This window comes from Thunnus thynnus, chromosome 23 (genome assembly GCF_963924715.1).
Source record: "Thunnus thynnus chromosome 23, fThuThy2.1, whole genome shotgun sequence".
In the NCBI taxonomy this organism is placed as follows: Eukaryota; Metazoa; Chordata; class Actinopteri; order Scombriformes; family Scombridae; genus Thunnus; species Thunnus thynnus.
The window spans coordinates 24585189-24603768 of record NC_089539.1 but is presented as its reverse complement, the minus strand read 5'-3'; the positions used below and the strand labels follow the sequence as shown (position 1 = coordinate 24603768).

Below are 18580 nucleotides of genomic sequence, written 5' to 3'. Positions count from 1 at the left end.
CACTGTAACTACAAATATAGTTCAGTCGCTCACACAGAACAACCTTCATCCACTCTGGAGTCTTTCATACAAGGACACACGGCTCTCTTTACTCTACTATGTTCCAGCAGATACACTTAAAGTGAAAGCAGACTGAGTGTTTTCTGAATAATTCATCTCTAACTACGAGGGCATCTCATTCAACTAAAAATTTTTAAAAACACCTCAAGACGCCCTTTAAATCAGTTGTAATACTTTTTTAGATATTGCTTTTCAATGAATTATTTATTATTTTATGTTGTTTTATTTAGTTATAATCTTTTGTGTTATATATTTTATGTTTCCTGTTTTTATTCTAAAGCAATTTGTGACCATGTTTTGTTGTTTTTTTGTGTTCGTTGCTCACTGTTTGAGCCATTTTTTGTTATAATTATATTTTCAATTTTCGCCAATATATTAAAAATAATGTATTTTTTTCCTTGTTACTTATGAATTGCCCTGCACATTGCCTGTCAGTATTGAGGACATAAGATACAATGTTGTAATTTCCACTTTCTTTTATTTCCTTCTGTCTCTGTGAGGAATGTGACTCCGCTGACTTTAACTGGGACTGGTTCCAGATCTACAGCCAGCTGATCTCCCTGCTTCCTGCCCACTGCTGGGCCCGTCTGCTAGAGAAGGAGCACACAACACTGCCATATGTATATGTAAATGTATAGGCTATATTGTGTTTAATGATAAAAGTAGCATAGAAGTGAAAATTAACTGAAGAAGAAGAAACTGCCTGTAGATAAATGTTTGAAGATATTTGGAGAAGTGTAGCTGTCCATGGTGCTGAATCTTAGATGTCTTATAGGGACTCAAGAACAGTTTAATTCATTCTTCTTCAAAAACTGCTACCATTAAAAGAAAAATACAGTATTTCAGATGTACTGCATCTTTTGTGAAGCTAAACACAGTGGTGAGAAAAGCATCTATTTCTTTCACTTGAGCATCAGCGCCACAGTGAATCAATAATCTTATGTTTGTGAGGTGTTTTTAAAGATCTTCAGTAGGAGCCAATGTTGGAGCTCAGAGCAGTGAAATCGGAAACTTGTTTACAAGACGTAAAATATAAAGTAACATAAACTGTATCCTTTAAAGAACACTCACAATGGAGCAAAGTACTTTAAAACTGTACTGGCGGATGTGTACTTCATGTACTTCAAATTCCAGCTTCTGACTAAAATCTGCCGCACAATTCAAAGAAATACATATAAAGTATATTTCAGTTTAAAGCCTTTTAGACACAGACACGTGTCTCCATATCTCAGGTTTGACTGAATTATTAACACAATTGATAAATCCACCACACTTAGTAGCGCAGTATCTCTATGAATATTGCCTGTTCCATCTTTTTCAAAGTCGAACTTTAACATCATATCGACCGGCTTATGCACAACCCACGCATCCGACCTCACTGACAATAGAGGTGAGATAACTTCCAGGCTCCTGTGAGTCTGAAAAGCTCAGATAAAGTCAAATTAAGCCTCAAAGTAATTCCAGGCAGCAAGCGAACTAAATCCTTCATCTGTTATCTCTATAATCAGCACAGGTGAAGCTTTAATGCTTAATAAAGGTCGTCTTTGGAGGAAACTTCTTTTGGGGAAACATCTTTTTTATCACCGTGGTCTCTGATTGGCTGAGAGCTTTTATCACTGTGTTGCATGAAGCATCTTTAGTTCAGATTTTTTCCCTAGAAATACATGTAAAAGGTCATTTTTGACCACATAGATTACAGATAGAGTTGAGAACATTATTGTAGAGATTGACATATAAAAAATTCTATTTTTGAATTAAACAGTCAAAAGTTATTTTCTGTCAGACTGGATTTTTTTAATATCAAAACCAACAACAATGTAAAAAAAATAAAAAATCATCCCTCAAATGTATTTTCAACAGTTGAAGATTTGTACTTAGGCAGAATATTTTACAGGTATAAACAAACTGCATGGTCAATGATGACATTATATAAGTGTAAATACTACATTAACATTAAATATAACAGTAAATACTGAATACTAAACATCAGGGAATAACATTATTGTAAAAAGAAACAAGGAGAAGAAAATTATACATCAGTTAAGTAAACTAGGGTTTGAAATACACAGAAATGCTTCCTATAAAGTATTCATGATACATCTGTGATAAACTATAGAAGCCTATTTCCACCAGACATGGATCATACTATCTCTGTCAGTTATTTTGTAACTAAAATTTTTGAGTTTCCAAGTCCATTGAGTTTGAGTAACATCGGAAAAATTTTCATTCTGTCCACATCACTGATAATGATTTACCATATTTAATCCAATCCAAATATATAGATGCTAATTATACTTATTTCTAAATTATATAAATTATTAAATACTGAATACTTAACGTCTCAGGGAATTACATTATTGTAAAAAGAAACATAAATACAGCATACATATATTATACATAAGTTAAGTAGGGGTTGAAATACATAAAAATTCTGCCTTTAAAATATTTATGATACATCTGTGATAAACTATGTGAGCCCATTCGCTCAAGAAAAGCATCATTATCTTGACTTACTATCTCTGTCTGGTGTTTTCGTTGTTAAAAAAACCTTTGAGTTTCCAAGTCAGAGCTAACTGAAAAATGTGCATTTTGTACACATTATACATAAATTATACAGTCAACAAATTTAAAGTTGTTTTCTAAAATAATCATTTACAGTTTGCTTGTCATACTAGAGTTGTGATGCTGATAGTCATATTTAATAAAATAATATATACAACAACAATATATTGACCATTATTATTATTTTTTTAAATGCATTTTTTATTTATTTTCACAGAAACTTCCCTGAAATTAACAAACTTTATAATTAAAAATGACCATATATGACAGTAAATTCTACGGTACATTAAATACAACAATAAATACTGAATATAGGAAATAAAATTATTATAAATACAAACACAAATACTGCAAATATGAAAATGCTAATAGTTCATAAATTATTAATGACATTGATGTATGTGAGATAAACTATGGAAGCCAATATCCATTGGAAATGGATAATTATTTTGAATTAGTATTTCTACATGTTGCTTTTGTAATTAAACATTTCAAGTTAGTCAGATTTATGACATGTACTGAAAACTTTGACTTAAAGTCATAATTTTGAGTTACAATCTAATAATTTTTACTGTGTGTCAAAATTTTATGTTACCATTAGAGATGTACTGATAATTTGGAATTATAACATCATAATTTTGATTTTAAACGTCATACAAGTCAGTTAGTTATCCATAATTTTGACTTAACATGAATGTTTTAATTTGTCATTCTTTAAATTTCATCGAGGTATTTTTTTTTTCTTGGCGGTAACGGGCTTCCATATTGGATAACACCATATCAGTTAATACAAATTCTATTGATCGGTCTTTAAACTGAAGCCTATTAGACTGTGAATGCCATGTAGTTTCAACAGGACAGTCAGTCTGCTGGTTTCTCCTTGTTACCATAGCAACACTGGAATATTTACACCAACATGCGGGCCCGACTGTCGCAAACCGCTCAGCAGCCAATTATGGGAAACAGCTCGAGCCGCTTCCTGCTGCAGATTCCTCGAGTCAAACCTCAAACTGCGGGGTGGAGAAAAACCTGCACTGGGGTTGTGTGTTTGATACCCAGATTTATTGAACAAACTGGTTACATAACACGATGCAGTGGATTCATACACCAGTTCTTATTTATTTTCCTTTACTGCACCCTTCAACGTGCAGCAGCCTCCCAAATGTTCCTGTAATCTGGGGAAGTTTTTGTCTCTGTGTTGTCGTGCAGCTCAGACTCGTCATGCTGCTGTTGTTTGGTACCGGAGGTGGTTTTGCAGATACACTCATACTGTAGTGCCAACTGTGTTTTACAGTCTGTCTGCATTGCGTCGAAACCCCCCTCCTCTCCTCTTCTTCACTCCCCTCTCTCTCTCTCTCCCTCTCTCTCTCTCTCTCTCTCTCTCCCTCCCTCTCTCTCTCTCTCTCCTAACCCTGCTCCCTCCCTCCTTCACTCACTTCTTTTCCCCCTCTACATGAAATCCTGCAATATGCTTCCAAATTACCGGAGACAGATCCTCTCTCTTATGCGCCTTTAGTGCGGGATCTTAAACCCGGTTTTCTTTCAAGCCTCCGCGTTTTTTTTTTAATTTACCGCAGCAAAAAAAAAAAAAAAAAAAAAACAGGAGAGAGCCGCTTTCTGCTGATGCTGCAGTGTCCAGTCCTCCCAGCTCCCTCCATCAGACTGGGAGCTTGATCCAGCTTTATTTTTTTATGATTTCTTTCACCAGTCTCCGTGTCGATCCGCCGCCTTTTATCTCCAATATGATTTTGATAAATTGTCAGTCAGGTTTTTTGCAGCTGAGCCGCGGTTCAAAGCCGTCTGAAGCCTCCTCCTCCTCTTCCTCCTGCGGGCTGCTCCGATCGACGTTGAAAACCTACACCAAAAGGATACGGATGTTGACCAAGACAACATAGTCTATTAATATTTCAGAGATACTGCAAAGCGATATCAGTATTAAACCCAAGTGAAGGTGGGTGGCCGGGAAAGGTGCGCACGGTGAGGACATTCCTTCCATCTGCTGCTCTCCGCCTCAGCGCAGGTAAATGTTGAATTTTTAAAAAAATCGTTTTTACAATATTTAATATATTTTTGTGTTCATATAGATGTGTGAAACTCTTATCTGATTGGATATTAGTTGATGTATGTGTGTAACTGCGGGTCCTGATGTGCGCAGAGAGGAAGCGCAGCGGGACTGCAAACTTGAATACTGATGTATGCGGTAAAAATACAGCAAATGCAGCACAGGCTTCTGTACTGTACTGCACGGTGTTTTTCTCTGCTGCTGCTGCCTCTGACAAACAGAAAGCTCCCCAGCAGAGAACAATGAATCCATCTGCTTCTATCTATCTCTCTCCTGCTTCCAGGTGACATACGAAGCTTCGCTGAGATAAAGGAGATGTTCACCTCGGAGATGATGATGATGATGACGATGATGAAGATGGAGAGGGAGGCTCTGCATAGCTCCTGGCCTCAGTAGGAGCCTCTCTTCACTCCATCCTGCTGCCCTCACCTCACTCCGCTTCCTCTTCCTGTCCTCCACCCGCCAGGAAGGATGACCGTGGTGTCCACAGACAACATGGACGAGACGTCCACCCTGCCGGGTCACCCGCAGGACCCCTACCCGCCTGACGACGACCACGACGACCACGACTGCTGCGAGCGGGTGGTCATCAACATCTCGGGGCTGCGCTTCGAGACCCAGCTGAAGACCCTCGCCCAGTTCCCGGAAACGCTCCTCGGGAACCCCAAGAAGAGGATGCGCTACTTCGACCCCTTACGAAATGAGTATTTCTTTGACCGGAATCGACCCAGTTTTGACGCCATCTTGTATTATTATCAGTCTGGGGGCCGGCTGAGAAGACCGGTCAATGTGCCACTGGATATGTTTTCAGAGGAGATTAAGTTTTACGAACTCGGCGCGGAGGCGATGGAGAAATTCCGGGAGGATGAGGGGTTTATTCGGGAGGAGGAGCGACCCCTGCCAGAGAAGGAGTTCCAGCGGCAGATCTGGCTCCTCTTTGAGCATCCGGAGAGCTCAGGGCCCGCCCGGGGGATCGCCATTGTCTCAGTGATGGTTATTCTTATATCAATAGTCATATTTTGTTTGGAGACACTACCAGAGCTGAAGGAGGACCCCAATGACCGGGTGCGGACGGTGGGGAACACCACCATTTATTACAAACCTAATGTCCTCACAGACCCCTTCTTTGTAGTGGAGACGCTCTGCATCATCTGGTTTTCCTTTGAGTTGATTGTTCGGTTTTTCGCTTGTCCCAGCAAGGCGGCGTTTTTTAAAAACATGATGAACTCTATTGACATTGTGGCTATAATCCCGTATTTTATCACACTTGGCACAGAGCTGGCTGACGACCAAGACAATAAGGAGGGGAAGGCAGGAGGGGAACAGGCCACATCTCTGGCTATTCTCAGGGTTATCCGTCTAGTGAGGGTGTTCAGGATCTTTAAACTGTCCCGACACTCCAAGGGGCTCCAGATTTTGGGTCAAACACTAAAGGCGAGCATGCGGGAGCTGGGCTTGCTCATTTTCTTCCTTTTCATCGGTGTGATTTTGTTCTCCAGCGCCGTCTACTTCGCCGAGGCCGAGGAGAAGGAGTCGTTCTTCACCAGCATCCCGGATGCTTTCTGGTGGGCGGTGGTGTCCATGACGACCGTCGGCTACGGGGATATGTACCCTGTGACCATCGGAGGGAAGATCGTGGGCTCCCTGTGCGCCATCGCTGGAGTGTTAACCATCGCGCTGCCGGTGCCGGTCATCGTGTCCAACTTCAACTACTTCTACCACCGGGAGACGGAGGGCGAGGAGCAGGCCCAGCTGCTCAACGTCAGCAACCAGAACTTGGCGTCCGACACCAACTCGAGCCGCCGCAGCTCTTCGGTGGTCAGCAAGTCGGAGTACATGGAGATAGACGAGGACATGAACAACAGCATCGATAACTTTAGGGAAGCAAACCTTAGAACTGCCAACTGCACGGCTCCCAGCCAGAACTGTGTGAACAAGGCGAAGCTGCTCACGGACGTGTGAGGCGGCAACAACGCACCAGTGTAAATATTGTAGAAAAATCTGGATGCTTTATCTTCATTGGTGCATTTTTTCTTCTTTTTTTTTGCATTGATTCATTCAAACATGTGTGAAGACTTAAGGAGTTCGAGGCACACATGGTAAATTAATAAGAGTAGAAGCTCAATTACTTCATTAAAAAAAAACAACAGATTTTTGGCAATAGTGTAAAAAAGACAAGCAGGTGTCAAAGGAAAGTTTTTGATAAATTATTCTCCCATTTTAGTAATTTGTACCCTTGAATCATTTAATTCACTGTATGTCAAGTCTCAGAGAAAAATCCTGATGATGTCATAGTGATGCCATCATGGTTATCCCAGTTTAGGCTCCTATGAGACGACTATTCTTATAGTAGAAGACATGCCACCCGGTTGAATTATGGGAAATGTAGGATCCAATGTTTTTAGAGCTTGACCTCAAAGTAAGGACTTGAAAGTTGGACCATCTTGACCTCTGCTGCTTCAACGAGCGTCCCGACTTTATTAACTTGATTTTGGACTGAGATATGTTGATAAACTTCAAGTTTAGGCTGTTAAAAAAACAATATTGTCTTATTTTTGACATCTCATGGCACTACAGCTTGTTTTAGAGGAACTTTGATGCCCCATTTCATTAAAGCTATTCTGGAGCTCTTCATGGATACAGAGGATACAAGAGAGAACACAGGGAGCAAATCAACTCAGTTGAGAGGAAGATTTTGTATATTTGAGGGAATTAATTAAGTTTGTTTGTACCTTTCAACAACAAGGCGTCAAAATGCTGTAAAAGTGCTGTATAAAGGTATTAAGGTAAGACATAAAGGAAACAAGACAATATAAAACAAGATAAAACATTAAACAGGAGGCTGAAAATGAGTTTTAAGCCTTGAGGGTTCCAGTGAGTAAACTAACTTAACATATTGAGAACACATGGGAATATTTTGCAACTTGAGGGCACAATTTACTAATTTGACACCAGAATTTTATCAAAAAAAAAATCCCCCTGACACCTGCCAGACTTTGCACAAAAGACTCCATTTTTAGGGAATAAAAGAAAAAAAAAAAAAGAAGAAACAAAACAAACACAACAAAGCCCGACTGAGATTTGAAGAACGACACCGAGGACGAGTCGCTCCCAGAAGAGACACACTCGGCTGGATTACAGTTGACGTTCAGGCGTGGGGTTTTTTTTTTTCGCGGCACATCCAGGGAAGTTTTAGGAAAACTCATCGCCAGGTGTCGATCGATGTTTTTCAGGCACTTTATCAGAAACAAACAGGAAGTGTGCCGAGCCTTGTGGAGGATTATCTGCACTGCTGCTGCTGCTGCTGCTGCTGCTGCCACAGGTCGGCTGGAGGTTCCCTGTATGATGCCATGCAACACTCCTTTATATAAAAGCATGTGGAGACTCTCTTCTCTCTTATATCGGCATGCACAAGATGTTACCTCATTTTTATTTTTGGATTTTGTTTTTCTTCTTTGACCGTCATCTTCTCCTCCTGGATCGCTGTTTTTTCTCTCATTTGTTTTCACCAAAAGTGCACTGGCTATTTATTATTGTTTAAGTTATTTCAGAGCATTTAAGTGTTGAATGTTAAAAGCATTAAGGGAACAGGAACACTTCTTTTTCGAAGATCATGGCATGTCAAAATACTAAAAAGCATTATGGCCTAATTAGCTAAGGTATAGCTACGTATACTCAATGCATGACGTCAGTATTAAATTGCTTGCAGCTGTGGAGGGACCTCGGGAGCTGGGGGATGATGATGATGATGATGATGATGATGATGATGATTCTCCTCATTATTGTCAAGCTAACGACAGGAAACGGTGCATGACGGAGCTAACAGCCAGAAAGGACAAATCTGATAGAAAAAAAACAAAAATACAAAAACAAGACAAAAAATATCAGAAGAGACATATCTGATGATCTCTCTTTAAAAAAAAAAAGACATTTCAGAAGTAACATCCTCCTTTTTCATTTATTTAAAGCTTTGATCTTTGATGATGGAGTGCATGGGATCATTTTATGTGATTTGTGACCCCAGTTTGTTTTTTTGTTTTTTTTTTGCATTTGACTTTAAAACAGCTTCAAGAAGGAAAGCAGTAATATTTAACAAATTTCATAGATATATCTAAAATTAGTTTCTAGTGCCTTGAACCCCGTCTCATTATAGAATTGACTAAAGTGCCTCCCGATACAACAGACAACAAAGAGCTTACTATGTGCAGCTTATCTTTTCCTGCCATAAAGATGCACTACTCCCCGCACACCTGGAAGACAAGAGGGTTATAGACCAATACGTTTAGATCAATATATTTCACATTCTGGGGCCAGATTTATTGGGCCTTCTTGAACTCACAGTTGTCCTGCGTGATGACACACAGCTGAAAATTCAAGAGAAACTTTGTTTTTTGGTTTTTTTTTGGTCAGACGTCTGATGTACTTGATTTTGTCATCCATAAAGGAAAATGTCAGTATTTTCTACAGCGTGTAGTCAATATATATATAATCCAATATTTCAGCAAAAATCAAATATTAGAGAAAAAGTCCAAAAACTGAAAACAGATTTGTGTATCAGAACTTTGTTTTTTCTTCTTTCCTCTCCCATTAATCATCTCACCACCCCTCAGATTTATCTGCTGACCCTTTGGAGGGGCCCCACCCCTAGGTTGGGAACCACTGGACTAAACTAGCTAACTGTATATAAAGTAGTGTAAACTAGCTCCACCTCCAGCAGCTACAACAGTAACATGCTGCTCTAACACTGATGCTTCACTATTAATAATCTAATGATGTCATATATAATAATATATCAGTCAGAGGGACCAAACCACTACTTTTACTGCAATACTTTAACTACATCAAGCTCATAATACTTATGTACTTTTACTGCAATACTTTAACTACATCAAGCTCATAATACTTATGTACTTTTACTGCAATAAGTATTTTTACATTGCTGTATTGGTACTTTTACTGCAGTAAAGGATCTGAGTACTTCTTCTATTGCTCCATAATTGTGGTCATGCTAACTTTGGCTAGCAAAACAACATATATCATAGAAAACAGCCTCTTAAAGCTTTTTAAATTAACTTTAATTTTAAACGCTTATGTTTAAGTCCAAATGAAAGTAAAAACTAAAACTACTGTGAGATAATACAAAGGTCTGAGAATATTTGTTTAAATTAAAGTTTATGTGGGAAGCTTTAGGAGGCTTGTGCTGCCCTGATAGACGTCGTTTTGCAGGAGTTTCCAGAACTTTTACAACAGATGTTGCGAGTTCAAAGTTGACCCGTTGTTGGAACGGCTACAATTTTACTGATAATAACTGAGATCCAGGTTGAAAAATACCAGAATTTTCTTCTCAAAGCGAATCAGATAAACACATTAATAAAAATATCTATAGTGTCTGGTCATAAATACCTGTAAGGCTCATTACTTTTAGTTTTTTTCAGGAAATACTTGACTAGACAAACATTTTTACGATCAGGATTTGTTGATTTGAAGAAACTGACTCATGGTATAGATTCACCAATAGTTTAAACTACTGTATTTCTTTTAATCATTTCTAGCTGAATTTTAAAAAAAGTGAAAAGGGTCTTATTTGTTCCCACAAAGAGATAAAACCCAACAACATATTAATCTTTCTCTCAATATATTCTGACTTCTCTGTCTCTTAAAAACACCTCACAAACATATAGTTTCATATTTAAAAAAAAAAGCTCAGTGGTTTCCTAAATCAGCTGGTCAAACAGGAGGAAATAGTGCATCTGTCGGGGACTATTTTCAGTGGCGGAAGAATCCACATTCGGTGCTCTAGAGTGTTTCTGGCAGCAGGAGGGTTTGTGTGGGATTGAGTGGAAATAATTGGCGGCTCATTGACGTGTTTTTAATAGTTTTTGGACACAACGGAGGTCTACAGCACGGAGGAATGAGATATATCAGGCTTTGATACACACACAGTACTTGTTGGTAGATCAGTTCTGTGAGATTTGTTGACAATAAGAAGCATAAAGAAAATCACCAGGGTGATGGTTAGAGTTAGAGTTATTAATCAAGTATCTTTCTTAAAATGAGAGTTGGTTTAGTCGAGTCACTTACACAGTGACAGGTTGCAAAAACCTCCAAAAACACCGAAACACAGAGGACGTGACCTGATGTGTTCCCAGCTGCAGCTACAGCAAACTACAATGATTTTAAAAGACTCGAGCAGCAGCTCTTTAGCTTTTTTCTCTTTGTTTTCTATCAGCTGGATCATATTGAGATCTTTCCTCACAGCCAGAATCTGTTTACTGTAAAAACTGAGCTGAACGGCTGCAGAAAACTGAGAATAATGAGCCTTACTGAGCCTGATGTTTTCAACCAGCGTACCATCAGACTGCTTCTCAACAACAGTATGTTAATGTCTTTGCTGCTTGATGAAGGCCTTCTTTGTCCTCAGTTTTGATATAATTAGTTAAAACTTTAGCATTAGCAGGAACATATCTGTTTCTGAGTGATGATGTTTAGATGTTGCTGTAGAAAGATAATGATGGATGTGAACGCTGAGGGAAGCAGAGCAGAACAGCAACTCTGCGTTCATCTCAACATAACCACAGGCATTAGTCACTGTACGCCAGTAAAATGGCGCTGCTGCTGTTTTGTTTTGAGTAGGAAGCACATGACCGTGTGAAGAAAACGCTGGTTGAACTGTGGCGTGTTGACTGAGACAACACATGTGCTGAGTAAGATTTTTATTGGCTTAAATTTCACTCGTCAGTGAAACTTCTGGTGATGCTGCAACTGAAGCGTTTATCTGTAATGATGCTCTACATGTTCTTATTTTCTCACAGCTCAGAGGACAAAAGGAGCTGCAACAATTAGTCTTTTAATGCTAAAATGATCTGATTCCAGCTTCTCTAATGTGAATATTTGCTGGTTTCCTTCATTTCCTCTGACTGTAAAGTGAATTTCTTTAGGTTTTGGACTCTTGTTTGGACAAAAAGAGGACTGAAACGATTAAGTCGATTAATTGATTAGTTGATCGACAGAAAATTAAAATTAAACCCACAATATGTAATTTCAGCCGCTAGACGTCTCAATCAAAACAATAACAAAAGATGGAGTGTGATGACGGTGTGAAGTAGCAAGGGATCATGGGATTTGTTGTCTTCATTGTTAAATAACCAGCTTCAGCGGGATAGGATTACTCCAGTGTTCATCATTCGCAGAGGTCTCCTCCTCTCCAGAACAAACGTACACGCAGATTAAAATCGTTAAAATACTAATTAAAGCTGTTTCACCTAAAAAATCAATATTTCTCCGACGATGTTTGGTGACCACCGGACTTCCTGGAGGGGCTGTTAGCCGAGCTGCTGCTAACGTTTGTCCAGTTTATTTCTCTGATAACTTAAGATCCAGACGTCCAATGACTAAAATCCTTCTTCTGGCTAAAAGATATAGTTAAAAACCACCTAAATTTATCATGAAAATGTGGCTTAAAACTGAATAAAAGTCCATTTATAACAGTTTGTGTGGAACAACCACAACGCCGATGTATTATCTTGTATGTGTGTAAGTTACTCTTTGGTAGACGCCATTGTAGCGGACAAACACAGCGCCGCCATATGCATCTGGTGCGTGTTTACTCTTTGGTAGAGGAGGTATGACGCCATCGACAGGCGACCAAATGAAACGGTCTGTTACTTTGATTAAATTACAGATTTCTCTGAGTTTGAACATTGTTGGAAACATTTGGGATAATGTAAGTACACAACTCAACAACATATATAACATAGGTCTAGTTGTTTTTACACATTTTAATGTGGAATAATTACATATTATAGCTTTAACTGGTAACTATTTTGATAAATGATTAACCGCTCGAGTCAAACATCTGTGGTTCCAGCATCACCAGTTTGAGGATTTGCAGCTGATCTCAGTTTTTATATCATTTAAACGGATTATTTTGGGGTTTTGCTGTCGGTTGGATGTAATCTTGGACTCTGGGAAACTGTGAAGGGCATTTTATAGATCAAAAAACAAATCATTCAATCAAGAAAAGAATCGGCAGATTAATGAATAATATTCATGAGTTGCAGCCCTAAACAGGTTTGTGTCCAAATTCAGAATTTCTTGTATTCAGCTTCAAATGGATTTTTGAGGATTTAGCTCCTGAAAAGGAACATAGCATTATGTATTTCCACCTTAAATGTGGTTCTTATCTTCAAGAAATATCTAACACAGTATTTTTGTACTCAGTTTATTCATATCAGCTCATTCTGACAGTGAAAAGGCCAAAAAAGTTCAGTGTTGAGTGTCAGTCTTGCCAAATATGTTTCATGTTTTGATGAATCGTAGGCACCTTAATGAACTTCTGTCTCTGACGTATTAGGTGGCGTTAAAGGTGGTTTTTTTTACAGAGTAGATTCTGATTGGTCCGTTACAGATGAGAAACGTGTCCTTCGTTTAATGTTCGGGGAATCAGACGTCGTCTTTCGCTGTGAGCACGTTTCAGGATTTTGTCACTTTTAATATCATGTTTAAAAACAGCAGTCAGTCTGTTTTAATCCAGTCAAACACTATAACAGCTTATTTACTGAAACAATCAGTAAAATCTGCTGCTGGAGGATTTGTTTTGGATCAGATATCTGCAGATTCATGTCGGCCAGTTTTACACTTCAAACTATTTCTTGCAACCTAGTCGTCAGGCAGATTTTATTGTGTTTGTTTCTGCTGCTGCAGCGGCACCAAAAGTCCTAAACACACTCTGAGTTTATCCCCCTGCAGCAAACCTAAACCCACCAAACAGTTTTCACTTCCAATCAGTTGATTCCACTTTTTTTCCAGTTTAACCTAAAGAGTCTTTTATTACAGGAAGTGCACATGAGGTCAGCTGAACGTGTAAAAAAAGTGTCTGATAAAAGACCTGAATCATCTGTTCTGTATTAAACTGATTACCTGCAGTTTAATACAGCTGAAACCTTTTTATTGCTCCAGTATGTAATGTTATGATTACTGGAACAGTATTATAAAAATGCTCAGTATTGTAAATTTATCATCAGTATGTCTCATATTGTGATATATTGACCTTAACGTTTGGATTTGAATACTACGGAGCCATGAAGTCCCAAAAGATTTATATTTTTAAGGGCGTTTTCAAACCTCTAGTGTGTTTGTTGTAGAGCTACGACGATTAGTTGTCGACTAATAAATTAACTGCTGACTATTTTCTATTAATCGTTTTGAGTAAGAAAAAGAAACTCTCTGATTCCAGCTTCTCACATATGAATATTTTGTGGTTTCTTTAGTGTCTATGACTAAAGTGAACTGAATATCTTTGGGTTTTGCACAAAACAAGACATTTGAGGACGTCAGCTTGTGCTTTAGGAAACACTGATCGACATCTTTATGGACCAAATAACTAATCGATTAATCAAGAAAATAATCAACAGATTAGTTGATAATGGAAATAATCGTTAGTTGCAGCTCTAGTTTGTTCTGGTCTGAATAAAGTTTGTCAGGTGAGAAGGTTCTCTCCTCTCATTGGTCAGATGTGTCTGAGGCGGGAGCGAGAATTTATTCTCCAGCAGCCTTGTGTTCATCACATGGAGGTCGGATCACGTTCCCACCACAAACGAACCGAGACCACTTCCTGTAAAGAGTCTCTGTGTGGTTGTTTGGGTCCGACTGCTGAGTTCAGATCCACCTGAATAACTCGTAACAAGGCTGAAAACCAACCAGAGTCACATTTAACCAGACTGAACTACACGGGTTTGAAAATGCCTTAAAATCAAGCAACAAGATAACAGATCCGCATCTTGTGCAAATGAAATAATGACTTGAGTGACACGATAAATCATTTGTGAGCCCAAGAAAACTTAACTTGTGCACACAAGAAGAAAAACAAATATCTTTGAGGACTTTCTCAGGCTCTGTAGCTCTTCATATTTACAGTATAAAACTCGTCGCTGGTGTTAAGAATCAGTTACTCCAGACGTCTGTGAGCAGGTTTATTTAGTTTACTGTGCAGCTGTGTGTCATCACCCCGTTACTTTAAACTGCCATTGAACTTGTGAAAAAAAAAAAAAATCCCTTTAATTAACATTTCAGCCAGATGGAAAAAATAAATAAATGCTACGAAAGGTGCTAAACATGCAGTAGATCCGAGGGAGCAAAATTACAAATTACGCAACTTTCTTTTTTAAAAATTGCATAGAAAAGTTCTGTTTTTTTTTCAAATTAGTGATGAAAACACATCAGGGTGTTTACTGTCGGCCAAAGTTTGAGACGTATCTGCACCAGACTCCACTGAAGGGACCAAATGAAGTTTTATAGTTGTTTCATATCATCAGAGCAGCTTAATAGATGGATTATATATATGTATAAAAAAAAAAAAGAACAAGAAGAAGCACATTTTGTAGACTGAGGTTCATAAGTTTTGAAACATGTTTTTATTTTTTTATCTTTGGATTGAAACCAGTTTTTTTCTTTTTGTTTGATATGCAGTTTAAAGAGGACGGGACGATCAGTTCTACAAATTATAACCCAGTTTTTATAATTAAATATGATTCAGTTTACAAGCTTCCAACTGCCAGGTCCAAAATGATCAAAATATTGATTTACAGACGATCACGTGATTTATCTCCAACAAGCTGCATATCAACAATCTCTGCGTTTGGAATTCATCACCGCAGAGTTTCTCAACCTTGGGAAGATTTTTACAAATATATTATTGATATTTGTTATTTAGACTTTTTTTTTTTTTTTTTTTAACTTAAAGCTGTGTTAATTGATGTCTGGCCACTAGGGGGCAGCAGAACAACCTGTAAACAAAACATCTGACATAGTATCACATTTTAAAGTTGTGTGGCTAACATGTTAGCATGTTAACAGCTGCTTATCTACATATCAGGCATGACAGTAAGTCCAATGTTCACTCTCTAAAAGCAAAACTAGGAGCTAAAAGAGGCTCAAAAGCTCTGTAGAGCTGCAGAGTTGGAGATACATTGATTCTATCCATTTTTAACATTAACAGTATTGATTAGTGCAGAAATATTGAATGATTTCTATGTAATCCATTTGGAGCTGCTTTCGTTCCCTTAAAAGAAGATTACAAAAATATAGCATGTTCAAGTTCATGTCTGAATCAATTAATCTACTATTTGTAAAGTAAATATACCCCAAATTTGCTGGTTTATCTAATCAAATATGAAGATTTACTGTTTTCATCTTTATAAATTGAGCCCCTTCTGTTTTTTTGTAGACTATTGTGACAAAATAAGCAGGTTTAAGACATCAAATTATATTCTAGGAACTTAATTGGCTAACTAATCAATTTTGTAATCAAAAATATAGTTTAAAGGCAACACAAACAAAGAAAAATGTATGTGTATGTATGTTACATACATTTAAACTTTTACTGAAACTGAAAAAAAACTATTAAAAAAGTGAAAATGATAGACTAATCAATAATTAAAAATATTAATAGCTGCAGCCATGCTCAAATTTTGGGACCTAAAAATGAAAAAAAATGGAGCTTGAGAGTTCATTCTTGATTTTGGAAATAGCAGTTTAAAAAAAAAAAAAAAAAATCTTAACTCAAGGTTGCACTTACTAGCTTTTTGTGGGTCAGAGAATAGAGTTTGCACTGATGAAGCGCATGAGATGTGATTGAAACCTCTGGGAAAGACCTTGAGTTAAGTAAAAACAAATAGGTTGAGAACCTGCAATGTTTCACCAGTGTTCACAGGAATGTTTGATGATGATGATGATGATGATGATGATGATGCACTGAGGAATTCCTAAAAAGTGTCATCATGTGTCGGTGATTTCTGTCGACGCCGCAGGGTGAACTTCAGGGTTGATGAAGACTGAACTGCATGATCTGAACATTCAAATAAATTAACGCCGGTTATAAATTTTTTACTCATACGAACATTCTCACCGTTATTATCGACACTGTTTCTCTTTTTCAGAAAATAACTTTTAAAAATTGTCTATTTTCAAACGGAGGATTGGTTATTTTGGGACTAATCGGTTTGTGGTTCTCATTTAGCGGTAGTATGTCTGTTCCCTCTCGTTCTAACTTAAAGTCATTAAGCCAAAGTCTCGTCCCGACCATGACGACTGAAAGTCCCAGTGCTGGAGACATATTTAAAAAAAAATAAAAAATGTACTTGTTTACCCTCCACTGGGCTGTTAAGATCCTCCCTGAACCTCATTAACATCACAGTATGTCAGTTTTTTTTTAAAATTTTTTTTCTTATTGGTTCTTGCTGCAATGTTTGTCATTTGTTGGTGAGGCATAGTCTTTAACCTATGCAAGGTGAGTCGACAGTTTATGTCCATTCTGATTTCATCATATAACAACAGTTTCAATAAATTTTGAAAGATATGACTGTGCTGTTTCTTTATTGTTGCTGAATTGAATCAGAGAGAATCAATATGTCCGTCAAAAGTCTTAAAGGAGACATATTCTGCTTTTTGTGATTATCTGTTATTTACATACTGTTACTGTCAGATGTTAAAGGTGGTCAAAGATTCAAAGATCCAAAACTTGAACGACTGTCCATTTTATAATCTTGGTTGCTAAGGTGGTTGCTAAGGTATTTACATGTGTTATTCATGTTGTTCACTCTCATAGGGTAGGGTTGTACGGATGGATTTGAGAAGTTGACATTTGGAGTAAAGAAGGAGAAAAAGAAGTGAAATCCTGATACTATAGTTTGTTTACGTAGCCTCCGGAGCCGGAGGAAGCTTCCTGAAGCTGACCAATCAGAACAGAGTGGGCTCATCAGGAGGCGGGGCCTTAAAGAGACAGGAGCTAAAACGGCCTGTTTCAGACAGAGGCTGAACTGAGGGGCTGCATAAAGGACCAGTAGAAGATCAATAGGGAGTTTTTAACTGTAAATCATGCAAAGATATTCCAGTAGAGCCCCAGAATATAAACATAGAGCTGGAAATGTGCAGAATATGTGTCCTTAAAAAAGCTTCGATTTCAGTTCTATTGTAAAAGGCTTTAGAAGGTTTAAAGTCTTAAATTTCATTTAGAGCTGCAACGATTAGTTGATTAATCAGCTTGTAGATTGACAGAGAATTGATTAGTAACTATATTGATAATCAATTTAGCGTTTTAGTTACTTTTAAAGCAAGATATGTTTCTTAGTCTTATGTGATATTCAGTATTTTTATCTGGCATTTTCACAGATCAAATAATTAATCAAGAAAGTAATCTGCAGATTAAATAAAATAAGCGGTAATTTCATTCATGCTGTGCACTGATCTTAAACTTCAGATGTAAATGAGTCTTGTGTCCGTGTGTTCAGTACAGAGTCAGGACCTGGTTAGCCTAGTTTAGCATAAAGACTGGTAGCAGCACTGGATCCTGGTGTTCACACAAAAAACAGCAACAATAAAACAAACAAATCACATGGATCATATATAAGAATCAGAAATGATGTGGAATAACTGTACATGCTGTATGAAAAGGTACAATAAAAACAAAACTGTCAAAATAAACAGCAATGAAAAGGAGATTCATCAATTTATAATCAACAGATACACTGGCGGATGGATACGCTGTTGTTTGTAAAGAAATAGTTCCAGTATGTATCTCCCCTAAAACTACAAAGTGTGTTTTCTACATTTCTGTTTGTGTGCTATTAAACAAAAAAAAAAAAGATAAAACATGTTAAATGTTAGATTTGTATTTTTGAACTTTGGACAGAGTCATGCTAACAGTCTCCCCCTGTTTCCAGTCTTTATGCTAAGCTAGGCTAACCATGTCGAGTATTTAAACTAGTCTTAAATAGTTCTTCATCTACTTTAAACACATTCTACATATACACTGAAATATTTAAATGAAAATACTTAAATTTAAATGACTTTTGTTTAGTTTCCTTCACTTTTCTGTGTTACAAATTATTAGCTATTATA

General features: G+C 37.6%; 1 protein-coding gene across 1 annotated transcript; it reads left to right on the top strand.

The window, feature by feature from the left end:
• The first annotated feature begins 3202 nt into the window (after positions 1-3202).
• Positions 3203-18250, top strand: kcna1b (potassium voltage-gated channel, shaker-related subfamily, member 1b). Its single transcript, XM_067581740.1, has 2 exons — positions 3203-4642; positions 4968-18250. The coding sequence occupies exon 2, from the start codon at positions 5156-5158 to the stop codon at positions 6644-6646; it is 1491 nt and encodes a 496-aa protein (XP_067437841.1). The 5' UTR covers positions 3203-4642; positions 4968-5155; the 3' UTR covers positions 6647-18250.
• Positions 18251-18580: the final 330 nt, after the last annotated feature.